Genomic DNA, 23,013 nt, shown 5'->3' on the forward strand with positions numbered 1-23,013 from the left:
TTTCTTTAAAACCCCGCAGCCTTCTCCATCTCACCTGATATTTATTCACACCGATGAATTTGAAAAGAAAATTATTTGCACAGGTCAATTCGAAAAGAAAAGTATTTGCACCAGTCAATTTGAAAATAAAATTATTTGCACCAGTGAATTTGAAAATAAAATCAGGTGGATTGTCTTAAGAGTCTAAAGGGGAAAAAAACCCCCACAAACACGCCTCCTGTTGCTTCTCTCCAAGTTTGTTTCAAGACGTAACTCTCCAAATATAGCCAGAGGGAGTGGCATCAAAACTCTAAAACTAGAAAAGACTTGCCGGAAAAAAAAAAAAGAGATTTAGTTCTTCACTTCCCCGGCCCATCCAGACAGGCCAAAGTCCTCTTAAACCGTTCAAACTTTTTTATTTTCGCGGAATAATTTTCTGCCTGAGCTTTCTGAGTTTGGTGGCAGCCGACCAGCAGAATGAATCCTGGCCAAATTCTGCAAGAGGCCCCCGTCCGAAAAATTGCCATCTTTGGCGGGACTCATGGCAACGAGCTGTCGGGGGTGTTTTTGGTCAAATCCTGGCAAGAAAACGGAGCAGAGATCGAAAGACGGGGGCTGCAGGTACGGCCTTTCCTGGCTAACCCACGAGCGGTGGAAAAATGCTGCCGGTATATAGACTGTGACCTGAACCGGGTGTTTGATTCCGAAAATCTTGGGTAAGCTTAAACCATGATGGGTTGTGTGAATGCACTCATGCTCAACACTAGAACATTGGTGTGAGTCTAGATAGCTTGCGTGTTTCTTTATTCATGTACGATTTATGGGATAGATATTATTTATGTACCTGGTGGCTCAGTGGCTAAGACGCTGAGCTTGTCCATCAGAAAGGTCGGCAGTTCGGCGGTTCGAATCCCGAGCGCCGCATAACGGAGTGAGCTCCCGTGACTTGTCCCAGCTTCTGCCAACCTAGCAGTTCGTAAGCAGGTGCAAGTAGAAAAATAGGAACAACCTTTGGTGGGAAGGCAACAGCGTTCCGTGCGCCTTCGGCGTTGAGTCATGCCGGCCACATGACCACGGAGACGTCTTCGGACAGCGCTGGCTCTTTGGCTTTGAAACAGAGATGAGCACCGCCCCCTAATGTCAGGAACAACTAGCACATAGGTGCGAGGGGAACCTTTAGCTTTACTTATTATTTATGCATTTAAAATGTTTATACAGGTGGTCCTCGACTTACGACCACAACGGACGCCAACATTTCCCTCGCTAAGCGAGGCAGTTGGTGAGAGAGTTTTGCCCCGTTTTGCAAACCTTTCCTGCCACCGTTGTTAAGTGAATCCCTATCGAACCTGGGGGAAATCAGGAGATTCAGGCAGTTCACACTGAGCACAGGTAGTCCTTGAGTTGTGAGACAATTGAGCCCAAAATTTATGTCGCTAAGGGAAACATTTGCTTGCCCCATTTCATATACATAATTTTGTATTTATTGATTGATCTTGTCGTGTTCATGTAAATGTATATTGGAAATGGTGGTCACCCTTTGAGAGCTGCATGCAACGAAATTTCATTTTAACGTCACATTCAAAGTCACAATAAAGTTATCATTCTAATCTATTCTGTTCTATTTTACCACTTTTCTTGCCAGAGTTGTTAAGTGAATCATTGCGTTCGTTAGGTGAGTCATGCGGTTGTTTTTTGTTTTTTGTTTTATTTAAATTTTTTAATTTTTAATTTAAAACAAATACAACATCCTTCTTTACATGCTATAGAAAGTGTATCAGTTGGTTACAAATTGACTTTTACGCATCTCTTCCACAGTCAACAAACATAGTTCATGTTAACTCGAGCATTTTAACTCAAATATTCATACATGTCACCATCATCATATATCCATTTTCATTTGACTATAATTGTTATTAAAAAAATAATAATGATAATAATAATAATAATTTTTGTTTCTTAAACAATACATGTCATGCGGTTGTTAAGTGAATCTGGATTCCATGGACTTGGCTTTTCAAAAGGTCGCAAAAGAGGATCACATAACCCTGAGATGTTGCGACGGTCATAAATATGAATCACTTCCCAAGAATCCCAACGTAACTATGCGGGAACAGTCCTGAGTGTGGAAAACAGTCATAAGTCACTTTTTTTCAATGCCATTGCAAATTTGAACAGTCACTAAACGAACCGTTGCAACTCAAGGACTACCTGTTTATGATTAACCCTTCTAGGCAGACAAATTAATCCTTAATTTTATTTCAGCATTCTCACAAAGAGCTCTATTTGAATAGAAACCAATCCGGCCCTGCTAATGCTTGGTGAAAACATAACAGATGTAACAGCACAGAATGACAGGCGTGGGAGGGACCTTGGAGGTCTTCTAGTCCAGCCCGCTGCTCAAGCAGAGAACCTAATACATGATTTCCAGAAAAATATTGTCCAACCTTTTCTTAAAAACATCCAGTGTTGGAGCATTCACAACTTCTGGAGACAAGCCGCTCCACTGGTTAATTAACAGAATAATATAGTTTGACGGGATCTTAGAGGTCTTCTAGTCCAACCCCCTGCTCAAGCAGGACACCCTACGTTCGTGATGGCACGCATGCCTGAAGTGGCATGTGGAGCCATGTCGCCTGGCAGGCATGGCATCGCACGTTCCTCTTATGGGTTTCTGGCACACATATGCGCACGACAATCAGCTGCCCATGCGGCAGTGCCAAAAAACTGGAGGAGCTGGTCTTCCGTTTTCCGGAGTGAGCATGTGCGCCAGTCAGCTGATTGTCATGCGCATATGCGTGCCAGTAACTGGAAGACTAGCTGGCTGGCATGCATGCGCGCCCCAGAAACCATATGTTCATTTTCCGATGCATGCATGCCCTCTGGGCAGCTCCTCTTTCAGGTTGGGGCACACCGAGGAGCGTGCATGCTCCCTTTTTCGCACTCGGCGCCGAAAAGATTCGCCATCACTGAATTGAATTGAATTGAATTTATTGCACTTATATGCCGCCCTTTTCCCCGAAGGGGACTCAGGGCGGCTCACAATCCAAGTCAGGGAAGGGGGTACAGACAAGGGATAAAAAGACGAACAAAACAATACACAATTTAAAAGCACACAACAACCATACCATTCGAGGGGGGGGCAAAAGCTCTTTAGCCCCAGGCCTGTCGGAACAGCCAGGTTTTAAGGGCTTTGCGGAAGGCCTGGAGGGTGGTGAGGGTTCGAATCTCCACGGGGAGCTCGTTCCAGAGGGCCGGAGCAGCCACAGAGAAGGCCCTCCTCCGGGTAGTCGCCAGCCGGCATTGGCTGGCGGATGGAATTCGGAGGAGGCCTAATCTGTGGGATCGAATCGGTCTAGTGGAGGTGATTGGCAGCAGGCGGTCTCTCAAGTACCCAGGTCCAATACCATGAAGGGCTTTATAAGTGACGACTAGCGCCTTGAAGCGTATCCGGAGACCAATAGGCAGCCAGTGCAGCTCGCGGAGGATAGGTGTTACGTGGGTGAACCGAGGCGCACCCACGATTGCTCGCGCGGCTGCATTCTGCCCTATATCATTGTGGATAAAAGGCTGGCCACTCTCTTCTGGAAAACTTCCCCTGATGGAGAACTTACAACTTCTGGAGGCAACACTGATTAATTATCTTGTCGAGAAATTTCTCCGTACCTGCAGGTTGCTTCTCTCCTTGATTAGTTTCCATCCATTTGCTTCTTGTCCTGCCTTCTGGGACTTTGGAGAATAGCTTGAACCACGAGTCACTCTTCCAGTAAATATGTACTGTATTTTTCAGAGTATAAGACGCTCCGAAGTATAAGACACACCTAGCTTTTCGGGAGGAAAACAAAGGAGGAAAATATCTGCTTCAGCCTCCCAGCAATTTGCCTCCTTGCAACAAACAGCAAACAGCACAGACAATATTACACTGTTTGTAGTGTTAGATTTCAGACTATACTTGTGCAGACACTGTTAAAATTGATGTGGCTTTCTGGAAGTAGAGTTATTCTCTGCTACTTAAAAGGAGATACAATAGCACTGGGCCTCTTCTGATCAAGCATTTATTTTAAAAAGCTTCTTCATTTTGTTAAGCTGCCTAGAACAAGAATAAAGCAGCCTTTAAAAAATAAGTCTCATAATTTGAACATTCTATATAGGCATTTATAGTTATTGACTTACATCCTTGGAGCAAACAGCAAACAGCCTGATTAGCACAAGAAAAAACATTTCCCTCTGCCTCCCAGCAATTTGCCTTCTTGCAACAAACAGCAAACAGTACAGACAATATACACTGTTTGTAGGGTTACATTTCAGACCAGGGACGTGCAGTCACTAGAGGCAGGGGAGGCATGGCCTCACCAGTCATGAGGAAAAGGAAAGAATTTTAAAGAATTTTTAAAAAATAATTAAAGCCAAGGTAGTTGCTACCAGATTCACAGTGACTTGGAACAGTGCTTTGTGTTAACCATAGGAGAAGGCCAGAGAAATAGGGGCCTCCTGTGCATAAGGAATTTTTCACCTTTTAAGAGATAACCAAGGGTTAAAATGCGAAGAATTCCTTATGCAGATGAGGCACGTGTTCTCTCGCCTCCTGTAGAGGGCATTTTTAGAGGCTTTTTAGAGTTCTCTGGGAGCAACTAGCTCAGTCTGACAGAGCTCTGGCCTTTCATGAGGGGAGGGCAGGGCAGGGCAGGCAGAAGCAGAGTTGAAATCGTCTCTGAAACAGCTGGCAAAAGGTGTCTGTGTGGGGAGGGGGAAGGAATTCAAAAAGTTTGACCGGAAGGCAGCAGGGGAAGGGGGGGTATGGCAGAGGAGCTGCTTTCAAGCCTTTGGAAAATATGTCCAATCCAACTTCTGTGTTTGTTTGAGAGTGAGTGAGGGAGGGAGAGAGGGAGGAAGGAGGGGGAGGGAGAAGAAAAAGAATGGGAAAACTTATTTTGCAAGGGGGGAAAATGCTGTCGCTTTAAATCGGAACTGAGCATGCCTGGCTGTGGAATTCTGGGAGTTGAAGTCCACAAGTCTAAAAAGCTGCCTCACCAGCCATAAAACTCACTGCACGTCACTGTTTCAGACTATACTTGTACAGATGCTGTTAAAATTGATGTGGCTTTCTTCATTTTGTTAAGCTGCCTAGAACAAGAATAAAGCAGCCTTTAAAAAATAAGTCTAATCATTTGAACGTTCTATAGGCATTTGTAGTTATTGACTTACCTCCTTGCAGCAAACAGCCTGTTTCAGTTTAGCCTGATTAGAAGAGGGAAAAAATCTGCCTCTGCCTCCCAGCAATTTGCCTCCTTACAGCAAACAGCATTTTTTTAAAAATCCCCATTTTTTACAGCAAGTTTCACTTTCAGTTTCACTTTAAGGGCCCTCCCGATCATCAGCTGTTTCAGGCTGCAGGGATTGCCATAGCCTATTGCAGCCTCCGCCAGCCCCATATTCCCCGTTTGCTGCAAGGAGGCAAATTGCTGGGAGGCAGAGGCCAAAAGGTGGGGGCCGGTGGGTGGGTGGGGCTCAATTCAGTGTATAAGACGCACCCAAATTTTCACCCTCTTTTAGGGAGGGAAAAGGTGCGTCTTATACTCCGAAAAATACGGCACGCCTTTAAAAGTTCACTGGCTCTGCGATCTTTTATGCCGTGATTTGCACGTGCCAAAGGATCGGCAAAATTTCGGAATCCAAGGAACGCTTCTTTAACACCGTCTTCAGCCTCACCGATGGTGCAAGCACAGAGGAGCTGGTGGAAAAAGCAATTTGAGGCTTCCATATTGAAAAAAGTCATAATCCTCAGTGGGATTATGTGGGGTGGGAATCTTGTTTTTACAGCTTTTGAAAAGGCTTTCCTTGGCTCGCAGCCTTTTAGCTAAATACCCAGGATGGGACAGCCAATTCCACGCCGCTAACGATTATTTGGGCACAGCAGGCAGGCCAAGAGGCATGTTAGACAACGTTTTCGGGATGGAAAAAGAAATCAAATGGCAAAAACCGCTTGCTAAGATGCGTTTGATTGCCCTAAAATAAGATCTTGTATCAAAAGCAATCCATTTCACTCATTCTACCCCGGAGTACGTTGAACTGTTGTGGAAATCTGTACAACGCAGAATATATTTGAGTGGTTGAAGCAACCAGATCTTAGTCCCAAAGCTGCTTATTCTGGAAGCAACTGGATTTTCTTTGAAGACGTTTCCCTTCTCATCCAATAAGCTTCTTCCGCTCTGACAGGATGGTGGAGAATGGAAGGATTGATGCTCCTTGCAGACAGCTGGTCATTTGCATCAATTTTGGAGGGTCATTGAGGCCACTTGGAGGTTTCTCTTTGTCCTCAGTTGTCCCAAAGGTGCTTTTTCAAGAGGCAACCGGACTTACTGGTTTTGTCTTTGAAGACCAGGGGTGGGTTTCAACCCGTTCGCGGCGGTCCCCGCGCACCGGTTGGTCGGCGAACCCGGAAGTAAGTAACTTCCGGGAACGGCGAAGGGCCCACCCGCCCGCCCGCGCTCCTTACCGGTCTTTGAAGGCTTCTGCGCTTCCACACAGGCGCATGGCACATACAGCGCCTGCGCGATTCTCCGCGAGCAGCTGGATGGCACATACAGTGCCTGCGTGAGTCTCCGCGAGCAGCTGGAGCATCGCGCAGGCGCTAAGACGCATGCGTGAACTGCGCGCGTGCACGAGGACGCCGCCGGCCCCGTTCCAACCGAACCGGTTGGAACGGGATTAGCAACCCCTGTTGAAGAAGTTTCGCTTCTCATCCAAGAAGCTTCTTCAGCGCTGACTGGATGGTGGGGAAGGGAAGGATTTCTAGTCCTTGCAGACAGCTGGTCATTTACATCCTTTTAGAGGGTCCTTGAGGCCACTTGGAGGTTTCTCTGTGTCATCCAGGGTCACCTGAGTGGTGCAAATGGTTCCTGTAGCAATTTTTTTCCCCTCTGGAAATCCATTCCTACTCCCACAACCATTCAAAGGGTCTTCATCCCAATTTGCGTGGCTAAAAGTCTGTAGAGATTCTCCGTCCTCCAGGTCCTCGTTGTCCCAAAGGAGCTTTTTTTTTTCAGGAGGCAACTGGACTTTCTTGTTTTTTTTCTTTTGAAGATGTTTCCCTTCTCATCTGTTGGGAGAAATGTCCTGGGTTCACTTCCAAGTGGGGGAAAAAGAGACTGAAAAACATGGAGGCTGCTAGGAAAGATGGTTTAATGGTGGACAGGATCACATAGCTTGAGCTCCTAAACGGAAAACGGGGATCCCGTGTTTCCAGATGTTGGGTGAAGAAGAAAAGAGAGAGGGAGATGCTGAACACCCCTGGTTTTATGCCCTCTTTGGCTTTAAACCTGAGGATGTATTCTGATTGGTTGTCGGACTCCCATGGGACCACGCAGGGACAACTCTCTAGGTTGCGTTCTGAGTCTGTTGGGTTGAGCATTGCTTCTTCCCAGGTGCCTTGTGGTGAGATGGGTAAAGGGCTAATCCTATCACGCCTTAATCCCGTCATCCTGGAGCTGAAGGGGGAGATCTTTGTTATGTAGAGTAGACTGGCTCTGGCCTTTTAATGACCCATTGACCAAAGGTGGGGGCTGTTAAGAGTGAGTCTGCTTCCTGACTTAGAAACCCGTTTCTCCATTTTCTGATCCAGGGAAATATAATATTCTGCCTTTTTTTCAATATTTCCCTGGATATTTCATTTGTTCTAGGAGAGGGGTGGGTTTTAACTTCCTAGACATCCAAAAAAGCTCTGACTGCATGGTGGGGAATGGATATTTGTATTTGTATTTGTATTTAATAGATTTATAGGCCGCCCAATCCCGAAGGACTCCAGGCAGCTTACAGAAAGTAAGATAAATCTCCAAGTGGCCTCAACGACCCTCTAAAAAGATGCAAATGACCAGCTGTCTGCAAAGAGTATAAATCCTTCCCTTCCTCACTATCCGGTCAGAACTGAAGAAGCTTCTTGGATGAGAAGGGAAACGTCTTCAGAGACAAAACAAGAAAATCCAGTTCCTTCCAGAATAAGCACCTTTGGGACCACCATGACTTGGATGATTGAGAATCTCTACAGACTTTTGACCAAATTTTAGATTTCAGGATCCATTTGTCCTAGTGATTAGGGCACCAGGCTCCAAGCCAGGTGACAGTAAGTTCTAGTTCCTATACCAATAAAGGAGAATATATGTAGCTCAGGGTTGAAATGAGGGGGTCCTTTCTGAGCTTACTTGTTTTCTTGCGGAAAAATTGTCAAATGGGGGCAAAACTCCCCTAACAAATTTATCACTTACAATACAATACAATAGCAGAGTTGGAAGGGACCTTGGAGGTCTTCTAGTCCAACCCCCTGCCTAGGCAGGAAACCTTATACCGTTTCAGACAAATGGCTATCCAACATCTTCTTAAAGACTTCCAGTGTTGGGGCATTCACAACTTCTGGCGACATAAATCCTGGGCACAATTGTAGTCGTAACTACTCAAGTCACATTATCTCCCCGGTTTGCAATCTTCCCAACTGACGTCCGACATGCAGAGTCAATGGGGTATCCGGATTCACTTAACGGCCGTGTGATTCAGTGAACAACTGCAGCGATTCACTTAAGAACCGTGGCAAAAAAAAAAGGTCGTAATATCAGACGTGATTCACTTAATGGCCGCCTTGTTTGGGGAAGGAAATTCTGGATTAGAAAACCTGTACGGTCCCCTTCTGACTCTGTTGTTCTGTTAAATTCAGTGAAGGAATGAGAAAGGTATTGGCAGAAGCTGATCTTCCAAAAAATAAATAAATATAGTTTTCTAAACCTTTGTTTGGAAGAGAAATTGGTGGAATTTCCTTTCTTCCTACCCCCCATAACAGCTGCTCAGTGGAATTTCTTGCTGATGACACATACTGTAGTGATGGTTTTTCTTAAGTCCTTCCACAACCAGAAGGGCTGTGGCCTGCTGGAACCCAAGAAACTTTGAAATCAATTTGTTTTGCCAAATCCCTCCCCTTGCTATTGTTGCTCAGTTTTTCCCTGTCCCATTTCAGCTTCCAGCAGCTGCTTTTCATTTCAAAATGCACATCAAAAGGAGAGGGGGAGATATATCCCTCCCCCTTCTGCTTTTGATAGATTATAACTGGAGAAAACAGTTTATGATGTAACAACAGGAAAGGGAAGGAAGGGAAGGGAAGGGAAAGGAAGAAAAGAGGAAGGGAAGGGAAAGGATAGGAAAAGAAAGGAGGGGGAGGGGAGGGAAGGGAAGAGAAGGAAAAGAAAGGAAATGAGAGAAGAGGAAAGGATAGGAAAGAGGAAGGGAAGGAAGGGAAGGAGAAAAGGAAGGAAAGGATAGGAAAGAGGAAGGGAAGGGAAGGAAGGAAGGAAAAGAGAGAACTGGAAGGAAGGACGGAAGGGAAGGAAGGAAAGGAAGAAAAGAGGAAGAAAGAAGGAAGGAAGGGAAGGAAGGGAAGGAAAAAAGAGGAAGGAAGGAAGGAAAGGAAGGAAGAAAAGAGGAAGGGAGGAAGGGAAGGAAAAGAAAGGAAAGGAAGAAAAGAGAAGGAAAGGGAAGGAAGGAAAGAGAAAGGGAAGGGGAGGGGAGGGAAGAGAAGGTGTTCTGTCCTCACTACAAGTCAGTTTGTGTGCAGCTCTACATGCAGCTAACCCCACCTATCCTCCAACAAAACAGACCGTGTGCATAGATCTGAATGCTTCATTGAAAGAACAGGATATGGTGAAACTGGGGAAAATAGGAATACATACGAGAACCAAATGCAAGATAGGAAGTATTGCTGAACATAACAATTAATAAATACAAGTAATTTAAATCTTGCCAGCTATGCTTTGTGTGCATGGAATGTGGGTTTGTCCTTGAGCGACCATGTGCCACAGATTAAGATGGATTCTTGTTTGTGCTTCTGCCTTCTCCAAATCCTAACACAAATGGAGTCTGGTTTCCCAGCGTGCACTTGTTTGAGAGTGCAGACTGATGGGTAAAATGTGTTGGGTCAGCTTCAAACAATATACCTGGCATTTGTCTCTCCGGCCACTAGATGGGGCTAGAGAGCAGCAACAGTATATAAAGATCGTAGGTTGGGGCATACTTGTCCTTCCAGCCACTAGATGGGGCTAGAGAGCAGCAACAGTATATAAAGATTGTAGGTTGGGGCATACTTGTCCTTCCAGCCACTAGATGGGGCTAGAGAGCAGCAGCCATATATAAAGATCGTAGGCTGGGGCATATTTGTTCCTCCAGCCACTAGATGGGGCTAGAGAGCAGCAACAGTATATAAAGATCGTAGGTTGGGGCATATTTGTCCTTGCAGCCACTAGATGGGGCTAGAGAGCAGCAACAGTATATAAAGATCGTAGGCTGGGGCATATTTGTTCCTCCAGCCACTAGATGGGGCTAGAGAGCAGCAGCCATATATAAAGATCGTAGGTTGGGGCATATTTGTCCTTGCAGCCACTAGATGGGGCTAGAGAGCAGCAACAGTATATAAAGATCGTAGGCTGGGGCATATTTGTTCCTCCAGCCACTAGATGGGGCTAGAGAGCAGCAGCCATATATAAAGATCGTAGGCTGGGGCATACTTGTCCTTCCAGCCACTAGTTGGGGCTAGAGAGCAGCAACAGTATATAAAGATCGTAGGCTGGGGCATATTTGTCCTTCCAGCCACTAGATGGGGCTAGAGAGCAGCAGCCATATATAAAGATCGTAGGCTGGGGCATATTTGTCCTTCCAGCCACTAGATGGGGCTAGAGAGCAGCAACAGTATATAAAGATCGTAGGCTGGGGCATATTTGTGCCTCCAGCCACTAGATGGGGCTAGAGAGCAGCAACAGTATACAAAGATCGTAGGCTGGGGCATATTTGTCTCTCCAGCCACTAGATGGGGCTAGAGAGCAGCAACAGTATATAAAGATCGTAGGCTGGGGCATATTTGTCCTTCCAGCCACTAGTTGGGGCTAGAGAGCAGCAACAGTTTATAAAGATCTAGGCTAGAGCATATATGTCCTCCCAGCCACTAGATGGGGCTAGAGAGAAACAACAGTATATAAAAGTTTTATGCTGGGGCACGACAGAAAGGTTAGGGTTAGAGTTAGAAACGCAGCATTTACCCCTCGTGAAAAACACGCATTGGGCTGAAAAAAGTTATAAAATTGGGTCTATATCTTGGGTGTTTCAAGTTATGGCCGTCATGAGTTAAAACACAAAATTCAGTCTCTGTTATGGCAGTAAGTCTAGGGCTGTGATGTCTATGGCACGGGTGCCACAGATGGCACACAGTGCCATTTCTGAGGGCATGTGAGGCGTTGCCCTGGCAGCTGATTTTTGACCTTGATTTTCGGCCATTTTTCGCCCTCCGGAGGGAGAAAAACGGCCCAACAGGCAACCCAGAACTCCATTCCCGTACTTTTGGTTTGCGTGATGGGCCATTTTTCGCCATCCCCGACTCCTAGGCAGCTTCTGGAGCCTGGGGGAGCGCGGGAAACGATCCTACCGGGCCCACTGGAAGTCAGAAAATTTGCTGTTTCCAGCCTCCGGAGAGCCTCGGGGGGGGGGGGAGGGGGAAGCCATGGAGCAGGGGGTATGTGCACATGCACAAGGGGCACCTGCAGGGGGGCATTAAATTATAGGGGTGCATGTGAGCATGCGTGGTAGCGAGCATGCACAGTAGTGTGTGCTTTTGGCAGCCGAGGCGGAAAAGGTTTGCCATCACTGGTCTAGGGGTACCTCAGTGGTGGGTTTCAAAGTTTTTTAGAACCTATTCTGTAGGGTTCCACCACAAAACCGCGTTCGACTAAACCGCATCGCTGACGTCATCAACAGGGCGACAACAGCGCGGAGACAGAAGCACGCTGTAAACCCTAAAACTAAAATTAACCCCTAAACCTAAACCTAATCCCCCTAAACCTAATCCTAAACCTAACCCTAAACCTAACCCTTAACCTAACCCTTAACGTAACCCTAAACCTAACCCTTAACCTAACCCTAAACCTAACCCTAAACCTAACCCTAACCCTTAACCTAACCCTAAACCTAACCCTTAACCTAACCCTAAACCTAATCCTAATCCTAACCCTTAACCTAACCCTAAACCTAAACCTAAACCTAATCCTAATCCTAACCCTAACCCTTAACCTAACCCTAAACCTAACCCTTAACCTAACCCTAACCCTTAACCTAACCCTTAACCTAACCCTTAACCTAACCCTAAACCTAACCCTTAACCTAACCCTAAACCTAATCCTAATCCTAACCCTTAACCTAACCCTAAACCTAACCCTAAACCTAACCCTTAACCTAACCCTTAACCTAACCCTAAACCTAACCCTTAACCTAACCCTAAACCTAATCCTAATCCTAACCCTTAACCTAACCCTAACCCTAACCCTAACCCTTACCTTAACTTGAATCGGCTTGCTTTCAAAGTGCTATTTAAAGCATTCTTCTTTCTCTGCGCTGGCTGTTGTCGCCGTGTTGATGACGTCAGCGACGCGGTTTAATCGGGCGCGGTTTAGTCGAGCGTGGTTTTGACTGGTCACGATTCTGTAGGTGTGGCCTGTTTGTGGAGTGGCTTACCGGCCATGTGACCAGGTGGGAGTGGCTTGCCAGCCATGTGACCGAGAGGGAGTGGCTTGGCGGTCATGTGACTGGGTAGGAGTTGCTTGGCGGTCGTGTGACTGAGAGGGAGTGGCTTGGCGGTCATGTGACCGGGTGGGAGTGCCCAACATGGAAAATGTGGTGAAACTCACTTAACAACGCTCTTGCTTAGCAACCAAAATTTTGGGCTCAATTGTGGTCATAAGTTCCCCTCCTTCCCTCTCTTTGAGAAGAGCTCCATTTTCAAGCTGCTTGTGAAGGAGGAGGAAGGAGGCAGAGGGAGGCTTTTCAGGAGCCCAGAGCAGCACAGAAGCCAGAGGAGGGAGCGTTCCGGTACTGGGCCTCCGGAAGAACGGGTACTAGGAGGCACGCTAAATTTCACCAACCGGTACGCCCGAACCGGTGCGTACCGGCTGAAACCCACCCCTGGGCTACCTATAGAGTCTGCACCAAACACAAGTTTGCATCCTGATCCAGCTAAGTAATATTTCTTTTCCTGACCCACAGCAAGGACCTCAAGGATGACGTCCCCTACGAGGTCAGGCGGGCCCAAGAAATCAACAGCTTCTTTGGTCCAAAGGGCCAGCCTGGCGCTTACGACCTGATCTTTGACCTTCACAACACAACTGCTAACATGGGTGGGACCCTCATCCTGGAAAGCTCCAGCGATTGCTTTGCCATTCAGATGTGCCATTATATACAGGTATTTTTGAAAAATGGAGGTGTCAACTCCCCGCGTTGTCATGGGGGGACAGGGAGGGGGAGTGCATTCCACGCATAGTGTCGGCTGGCGTCAGATATCAGATTACTGCAGCTGGCTTGGGAGGAGTGCAACTTACAGGGGAATGTGATCTATGACACAGACTGAGGGGAGGGAAGCAACTGGGGTTCAGAAGTTCAGAAGAAAATCAAGCAAAGCACAGGCTTGACTGCGAAGAAATATTGCCTAATGAAGCTCCTAATAAATTACTGGTTTTTGTATTAAAACATTGGCTCGGTTATTATGAATCAATTAGGGCCTCTTTAGGAAATTTGACAGGAGGAATGTACAGGTAGTCCTCAACTTACAACCACAACAGAGTCCAAAATTTATCTTGTTCAGTGAGAAATTTGTGAAGTGAGTTTTGCCCCGTTTTACAACTTTTCTTTCCATATTTCTTAAGTGAATCATCATCTTTTAACGACCTCGTAATCCCTTGCGGGGGTGGAGTCTGGACAATTTAATGGAGCTAGAAGAGTGTTTTAATGGCCGGATGCCCATCTGTGACTTGATGTCACTCACCAGGAGATGTCCTGGATTGGGTAAAGTGTGGTGAAGCTCACTTAACAACGCTCTTGCTTAGCAACCAAAATTTTGGGCTCAATTGTAGTCATTAAGTCAAGGACAACCTCTGCTTTCCTCTGCATGGCAGTCTTGTCCTAGTAAACTCCTTCTCCTTTCTGGCAATTTTCCTCTCTGTTAGAGGCACCCAAATAATCCTGACGATCTAAGGTTCTCCTGCTCGAGCAAGGGGCTGGACTAGACGACCTCCAAGGCCCTTGCAGATTCTATTCCATTCCAACTTGTACGAGGACGACTTTTTTTAATTCCGACAAATAGGACCTTGTTGGAAAACGTGCGAGGCTGCCGTGTCCTGTGTGTTAGATCACAAGAGCGAAGCCCTCCCGGCAATTAACTTCGTGGCGTGCCGGAAATTAATGAAGGCAGTTGTAGCGCTAATCCATCAACCCGGAGAAAATTACAGCTTGCCTCATTGTCTATTTTCAACGACCGCTTGAGTGTTGCAAACGAGCTGAGCAAAAGTCAGATAGCCCATTATTTTTCAGCCGTGTGTGTGTGTGTGTGTGTGTGTTTGTGCGTGAAAAAAATCTTCGAAATGGTGGCTGCATCGTTACAACCCACCCCCCCTCCAGCCTGTGCGTTTTGCCCGCGTTTAAATACATTGATTTAAATGCATTTGTAAATAAATACATTGATTTATTTGTTAAATGTATGGGCTGCCCATCGCACCAGGAAAGAGATTCTGGGTGACTTTACAAAAGGATTGCAGGCGTGATATCACACATGCAGATAGTCCTTGCTTTGCAATGGTTCATTTAGCGACCATTCCAAGTCACAATAGCTCTGGGAAAAGCGAGTTGGGGCCCTTTTTTTCGCATTTAACAACCGTTGCAGAATCCCCAGATGAACAGAACTCAGATGCTTGCTCCTTTACTGGCTCATAGTTATGACGGTGGCAGCTTCCTTGGGGGGGTCGCATGATCCCCTTTTGCGACCTCCTGAGAGTCAAAGTCAGGATCAGGGACCTTGGAGGTCATCTAGTCCAGCCTTCTACTCAAGCAGGAAGACCCGATAAAAGTTCACACAAACGGCTGTCCGACATCTGCTTAAAAACCTCCAGTGTTGGAGCACCCAAAACTTCTGGTGGCAAGCTGTTCCACTGGATAATTTTCCTCGCTGTTGCATTAATTAGGTTTCGCTTTAATTCCAGGTTGCTTCTCTCCTTGGTTAGTTTCCATCCATGGTTTAACAGAACAGAACAGAACAGAACAGAACAGAATAACAGAGTTGGAAGTGACTTCTCCACAAACCCCACTCCATTCTAGCACTGATGGTGTTACCTAGTTGGGTCATGAAATGTCTGCAAGAAAACCACCAAGCTCAAAGAGCAATAAGGATCCCTCAGTTTTCCTCCTCCTCCTCCTCCTCCTCCTCCTCCTCCTCCTCCTCCTCCTCCTCCTCCTCCTCCTCCTCCTCCCCACTCCATTCTAGCACTGATGATGTTACCTAGTTGGGTTATGAAACGTCTGCAAGAAAACCACCAAGCTCAGAGAGCACTAAGGATCCCTCAGTTTTCCTCCTCCTCCTCCTCCTCCTCCTCCTCCTCCTCCTCCTCCTCCTCCTCCTCCTCCTCCTCCTCCTCCCTGCAATCCCCACTCCCTTCTAGCACTGATGATGTTACCTAGTTGGGCCATGAAACGCCTGCAAGAAAACCACCAAGCTCAGAGACCACCAAGGACCCCACAGTCCAAGTCTTAGCTACCAATATTCTCTCCTATGAGTAAATCATCCATACGTTTCATCCTCGTTGAAACAGAAATACAGAAATGCTTTCCCTGTCTCACAATTCATGGATTCATCCGCAATTCCATTTTCCTCCTTTTCACCCCTGCAGAGCAAAATCCCTCCCGTCCGGCCTACCACGTACCTTAAACACAACCGGGTGTCGTTGTCAGCCACTTTGCACCACTCCCCGAGTTCGAATTTCCTCCTCAGGAACTTGGGGAGGAGTTTTTCGATCTCCACAATCGTCCTGGCTCTCTGGAGGCAAGAGAGATAACCAAGAAGGGAAGTTTCAAAAGAGATTCCCAAATGTGAGAATAGAATAGAATAACAGAGTTGGAAGGGACCTTAGAGGTCTTCTAGTCCAACCCCCTGCTTTGGCAGGAAACCCTATACCATTTCAAATAAACGGTCGTCCCATTTCTTCTTTAAAACTTCCAATGTTGGGGCATTCACATAGAATAGAATAGAATAGAATAGAATAGAATAGAAAATGGAATGGAATAGAAAAGAAAATGAAATGGAATAGAAAAGAAAATGGAATAGAATGGAATAGAATAGAATAGAATAGAATAGAATAGAATAACAGAACAAAATGTTTTACAGCACCTGGCACCAACACGGTTAGCTAAAATCTTAACAAATACCTCCCCAAAATGTTGGAAATGCAAATCAATACACAGAACATATTACCATTTACGGTGGACCTGTGAGGAGGCTAAAATTTTTTTGGAAAAGGATCAAAAATTGGCTGGAGGCAATAACAGGGGTTAAAATAGAATGGAAACCTGAAGTTTTTTTTTAAAAATTAGGAATAATGTCTGCGAAATACAAAAAAGAAATCCAGCACTTAATACTACATATAATTACGGCGGCAAGGATTGCTTTTGCCCAGAAATGGAAAAACAAATTAATTCCAAGCGAAGATGAAATAATAAGAAAGGTTATGGATTGTGCCGAAATGGACAAACTAACTAAAGAAATCCAAGGGAAAGAAGAATCAGAATTCTACCAGATATGGGATAAATGGTATAGGTGGATGGAGGGAAGAAACAAGGATCAATGAAGGAATATAACAAAACTCAAAAAATAATAGTTATGAGTAAAATAAGGGTTAAGAAGGGTGAAATCCAAATCAAATACAGTAGAAGGGGAAATAATATAAGGTGAGCGGTATCGATGGATAATTGCTATTAGAAAGGAAGCTCCTGTTCGTATAGATCTATTTCAAGCTATTTAGCTCTCATCAGCTAGCCATACCCTTACTGGGATTTGAACCTGGGCTATGTTACATACTAGGCAGACATCTTAGCCATTAGGCCACAGTCTCTTATCCGTTATCAGCGAAGCCAGGGAAGAAGGTATATATTTAGAGTCACAACCCCTGGTAAGCCCCAATTATGGGAGGAAGCTAACTACGTGCATCATCTGTCAATCGGCTCGTCACAAGAGTCCATCACGACAGAAACCCAATATTTTTACTGTTGCCTTTGTTACATTTGTGTTGTGTTTGTGCTGATAAATACTATACTAATATAAATCTATACTAGTCTCCCTTTATTTATTTATCAGCACAAACACAACACAACACAACACACACACACATATATATAAAAGAATAGAATAACAGAGTTGGAAGGGACCTTAGAGGTCTTCTAGTCCAACCCCCTGCTTAGGCAGGAAACCCTACACCATAGGGAAGTCAGGTTCCCTTAACAACCAGTGTTGCTAGCTGAACAACTGCAGTGATTCCCTGAACTGCGTCAATGTCAAAAAATGAGGCAAAATTCACTTCACAAGCGTCTCGCTTAGCAACAGAAATATTGGTTGCACAATGGTGTTCTTACGTCTAGGACGGGCTGTACAATAAGAACATTAAACCGATGTTTTCTACAATAGGACGCGGTGTCCCCAGACAGATGTCCAGTCTTACTTCTCGAACACCCCAGCCTGAAATACGCAACGACTCGATCTGTAGCAAAACATCCAATTGGTAAATATGATGATGATGATGATGATGATGATGATGATGATTAATCCTGTTCCATTTTTAGCAAAATTGGGTTTCTAGACAGGATTCCATAATTCAGTGATCAGGTAGTCCTCGACTTACAACCATTCGGTTAACGACTGTTCGAAGTTACAGTGGCACTAAAAAAAGGGGGGGCTTGCAGCCAGTCCTTGCACTTATGACCATCTCAGCATCCCCCTGGCCGCCTGATCAAAATTCGGGTGCTTAGCAATGGGCTTGCATGAATGACAAGCCACGACATCCCGTGGGATCGCCCTTCGCGACCTTCCCAGAGAGCTTCCCGACAAGCTAAGTCATCGTGCGAGCCAGGTTCGCTTAACGACCACACGATTCACCTAGCAAGTGCAGGGATTTGCTTTACAACCGTGGCCGAAAAGATTGTAAGGTGGGCGAAAACTCACTTAACACCCGTCCTTGCTTTGGAAGAGGAATGTTGGACACCAGTGTTGAGGACTACCTGCAAATTTCATAAATAATAAATAAATATTAATATTTATAAATATATACTTAGATTTATATATTTTATGTATTACTTCAATTTAAATTACATATTAAAAATTATGTAGAGTTTATTGATTATATATCAATGTATTTATAAAGTATTAATATATGTTTTTTATTTTTTAATATTATTTTTAATATATATGGTTTTTTTATTTTTATTTTTTTGTTTTTGTTTTATTTGTGCTGAATTATGGGAGGAAGCTAACTGCTAGTAATATAGCCCAGGTTCAAATCCCAGTAAGGGTATGGCTAGCTGATGAGAGCTAAATAGCTTGAAATAGATCTATACTAGTCTCCATTTATTTATTTATCAGCACAAATTAAAAAAACATATATATATAATAATATATAATATTAATTGAAATAATATATTATAATACAATGTATAATAATATATTAATAAAGTAATGTTATATTATATTATATTATATTACATTACATTATCATATCATATTATAATATATTATATATTTATTATAAATTATATATATGTGTGTATGTGTATGTGTATGTATGTATGTATGTATACATATATATATATGTGTGTGTGTGTGTGTGTGTGTGTGTGTGTATACATATACATAGGCATATACATATACACACACACAAACACAAACATATATATTAATACAAGGTTAATATATTGCAGGATGAAGGGCTCTTCCACTTGTTGGAAACACGCAAAAGAGGCCTTCATCCCGCAGTGGAAAGATACTGGCTAAAGTGACGATGACAACGACTATTTATTATTTATAAATTATTTATTAAAAATAAATCAGCAGCAATAAAGAAAAACTGGACACCCAGCAAGTCCCTCAAGGGACCATTCCAGAGAGGAGGACTGTGTCTTCTCTAGTGTCCCCAAGGGAGAAAAAATGACAGTTTCTTGGTTTCTTCTGCAGGTGTTGAAGTCGGCCCTCAGCCTCAGGGCGTCCTGAGGGCCGACATTTTGGATAAAATGAGGACGGTCGTCCGACACGGGCTGGATTTCGTGGCAAAATTCAATGCAGGTACAGCGCTATAAGGGAGTCCTCGTCATGCCAGACTAATCTTATTGCATTCTTTGACAAAGTGACAACATTAGTGGACCGGAGGAATGCCGTCGATATAGTTTACTTGGACTTCAGTAAGGCATTTGATAAGGCAGACCATAACCTACTACTAGATAAAGTAGAAGAATGTGGGTTGGACAGCATCACCACCAGATGGATTCGTAACTGGCTGACCAACCGCACTCAACGTGTAAGTCCTCAATGGAACTGCATCTACATGGAGGGAAGTATGCAGTGGAGGACCCCAAGACTCTGTTATAGGCCCAGGTACTCTTCAACATCTTCATCAATGACTTGGATGAGGGAATAAATGGGTAACTCATCAAATTTGCGGATGACACCAAGATGGCAGGAATAGCCAACGCTCCAGAAGGCAGGCTTAAGATACAGAAGGATCTTGACAAACTTGAACATTGGGCACTAGCTAACACAATGAAATTCAACGGTGAAAAGAGTCAGGTTCTACATTTAGGCAACAAAAACGAAATGCTCAGGTACAGTATAGGTGGTACCTTGCTCAACAGTAGTAACTGTGAGAGGGATCTTGGAGTCCCACTGATTAATTGTTCTAACTGTCAGGAAATTTCTCCTCAGTTCTAGGTTGCTTCTCTCCTTGATTAGTTTCCACCCATTGCTTCTTGTTCGGCCCTCAGGTGCCTTGGAGAATAGCTTGACTCCCTCTTCTTTGTGGCAACCCCTGAGATATTGGAAGATGCTATCATGTCTCCCCTGGTCCTTCTTTCTATTAAACTAGACATATCCAGTTCCTGCAACCGTTCTTCGTATGTTTTATCCTCCAGTCCCCTAATCATCTTTCTTGCTCTTCTCTGCACTCTTTCTAGAGTCTCCACATCTTTTCTACATCGTGGTGACCAAAACTGGATGCCGTATTCCAAGTGTGGCCTCATCAAGGCCTTGTAAGGTGGTATTAACCCATCACGTGATCTTGATTCTCTCCCTTTGTTTATGCAGCCTAGAACTGTGTCGGCTTTTTTGGCAGCTGCTGTACACGGCTGGCTCCTATTTAAATGCTTGTCCACTAGGACTCCAAGATCCCTCTCACAGTTACTACTAGTATCAGCAATGGCATCTCTAAAACAAGGTCAACTCTTTGGCACGAGCACTGGAAGATATGCATTGTTTTCTTTGTAGGACAAGAATTCCCTCCATGCACCATTGAGATTTATAAATTATTGGAGAAAGTTGATTATCCCAGGAACCAAAAAAATGAGATTATGGCTGTCATTCATCCTAATTTACAGGTAACCACGTGTGATTATTCTTCTCTTTGTAAACAGCTGCAGTGGGAAATCTAAGGTGTGTTGTACAGGTAGTCCTTGACGTATGACCACAATTGAGCCAAACATTTCTGTGGCCAAGTGACACAGTTGTGAAGTGGAAGGATTTATACTCCTTGCAGACAGCTGGTCATTTATAATAAATCCTTTCATTCCCTCCACCCCCAAAACATAGAAATTAGAAAATTGACAGCAGAAAAAGAGACTTAGTGGCCAATCGATTCCGTTCTTGATTGATTCATTCATTCATTCATTCAATATTTTATTTATATTTTTAATTTTTGTCAAATGACGGACCTATTATACGTTTGTCTCAAGTGGATTTAAAACTCAGTGACTGATGAAGCTTGGCTTCTTCATATGAGCTGCTCATTGTAGTTTGAACGATATCCCTTGAAAGGTACTTTACGCGGGGATGGGATTCAGCCGGTTCGGGTGAACCAAATGTTAATTTTAATCTGGTTTGCCAAACTGGTACTTACAAAGACTGGCTGGCCATGCCCATCCCTCCCCTCCCAGGAGTCTCCACGCGGCCTGTTTTGGATGTGAAGGAAGAGCAGGGCCCCCACGGAAGCTCTGGGAGGGCGAAGAATGAGCCTACTGGAAGTACAGGAAGTCTGAAAGCGGGCTCATTTCCGGCCTCTGGAGGGCCCCTGGAGCCTAGGGGAGGCAGTTTTCACCCTCCCGGAGGCTCGACAAAAGCCACCAGAGCTTGGGGAGGGCGAAAACTCCCCCCCATGGTGCAGGAAAATGACTAGGCCACACCCACATGGCCACACCCACCCAGCAACCAGTCAGGGAACCAGTTGCTAAAATTTTTCAATCCTTCCCCTGACTTTAGGCTTCCTTTCAACAGCCTCATCCAGATGTTTGGCAGATTTATTTTACAAGATTATCTTGTTCCTGTCCCGTAGGATCGAGACTGGCAGCCGCTAAATCCGGGGGATCCCATATTTTGGACTCTGGAAGGAAAGGCCATTGCGTACGATGGAGAAGGGACGGTGTACCCAACCTTTGTGAACGAGGCCGCCTATTACGAGAAGCAACAAGCCTTCGTAACGACGGCGAAGGAAAAATTGAGCGCAAAAGGGCTCCGAGTCGCTTAAACCCGGATTATGTTTTAAACTCGAAAGTGCCTGAAAATGTTTCTCATCCAAGGTGGCCTAAATCCATCGTAGCTCCTAGGCCAGGATTTCAATTTCTCACTGTAAGACAGGGGTCAACAACCTTAAACACTCAGAGCTGCAAAGGTCCTAACCGGAGGCCCCCCGTTCAATTCTGCAGCTGACCGGAAGTCCGGTTCTCCCCATGATAGAGTGTCCTCCTAGCATGGTGTCCTTTTTCCCCTGCTGACAGGAAGTCCGCTTTCCCCCACCATAGAGTCTCCTAGCGCAGCGTCCTTTTTCCCCTGCTGACGGGAAGTCCGCTTTCCCTCACCATAGAGTCTCCTAGTGCAGCGTCCTAGTGCTGATCGGAAGTCCGCTTTCCCCCACCATAGAGTCTCCTCCTAGCACGGCGTCCTTTTTGCTCTACCTGTCCTAACCGAAAGCCCTATCAATTGTGGAGCCGACCGCCAACAGGGAGCCGCAGCAGAGGGATGAAAGGGCCACATGCGGCTCCAGAGCTGCAGATTGCTGGCCCTTGTTGTAAGACATAGAGAGCACTTACTCAGAAAACAACGCAGAGGGTGAACAATTATAAAACATTTTTATGCACTGTACAAGCTGCTGTTTTTAATGATACTTTTTCAGGGCTGGTTTTGTGGCTGCTGATAATCCTCGACTTACGACCGCAATGGAGCCCAAAAACTTCTGTTGCCGAGCCTCACGGTTGTTAAACGAGTTTTGCCCCATTTTACGACTTTCCTTGTTAAGTGAATCACTGCAGTTGTGAAGTTAGCAGGACGGTTGTTAAGAGAATCTGGCTTTGCTTGTCAGAAGGTCTCAAAAGGGGAACACATCACACACACACACCCACACACACACTGCAACCGTCATACATACATACATTCATTTTGTGACCATTCAAAGCTACAACGGCACTGAAAAAGGTGACTGTTTTCACACTTACGACACACTTGCAGCATCCTCGTGGTCACGAGATAAAACTTCAGACGTTTGGCAAGTGGCTCATATTTATGACGGTCGTAGTGTCCCAGAGTCATGCAACCTGACCAACAAAGTCAATGGGGAAGCTGGATTCACTTAACAACCGTGTTACTGATGGAATAACTGTGATTCACTAAACAACCGTGGCAAGACATGTCGTAAAATAGTGCAAAAAATCACTTAACAACTGTCTCGAAATCTGGGGCTCAATTGTAGTCGTAAGTCGAGGAATTCTTGTAATTCAGAATGTATGTCTGCGAAGAAAAATTGCTTAAAGTAAACAAGGAAGAAATGGGATAAAGAAATGTTATAAATGTGATGACCCTGGATATATAAATGTTAAGAATAGAATAGAATAGAATAGAATAGAATAGAATAGAATAGAATAGAATAGAATAGAATAGAATAGAATAGAATAGAATAA

General features: G+C 44.8%; 1 protein-coding gene across 1 annotated transcript; it reads left to right on the top strand.

Moving 5' to 3' along the window:
* Nucleotides 1-302: 302 nt before the first annotated feature.
* ASPA (aspartoacylase) lies at nucleotides 303-22,039 on the top strand. The gene is made up of 6 exons (XM_032216975.1): nucleotides 303-695; nucleotides 13,039-13,234; nucleotides 17,495-17,588; nucleotides 19,034-19,141; nucleotides 20,336-20,445; nucleotides 21,396-22,039. Exons 1-6 carry the CDS (start codon nucleotides 457-459, stop codon nucleotides 21,585-21,587), a joined length of 939 nt encoding a protein of 312 aa, XP_032072866.1. The 5' UTR covers nucleotides 303-456; the 3' UTR covers nucleotides 21,588-22,039.
* The last annotated feature ends 974 nt before the right edge of the window (nucleotides 22,040-23,013 follow it).

This window comes from Thamnophis elegans, chromosome 4 (genome assembly GCF_009769535.1).
Source record: "Thamnophis elegans isolate rThaEle1 chromosome 4, rThaEle1.pri, whole genome shotgun sequence".
Classification (NCBI taxonomy): domain Eukaryota; kingdom Metazoa; phylum Chordata; class Lepidosauria; order Squamata; family Colubridae; genus Thamnophis; species Thamnophis elegans.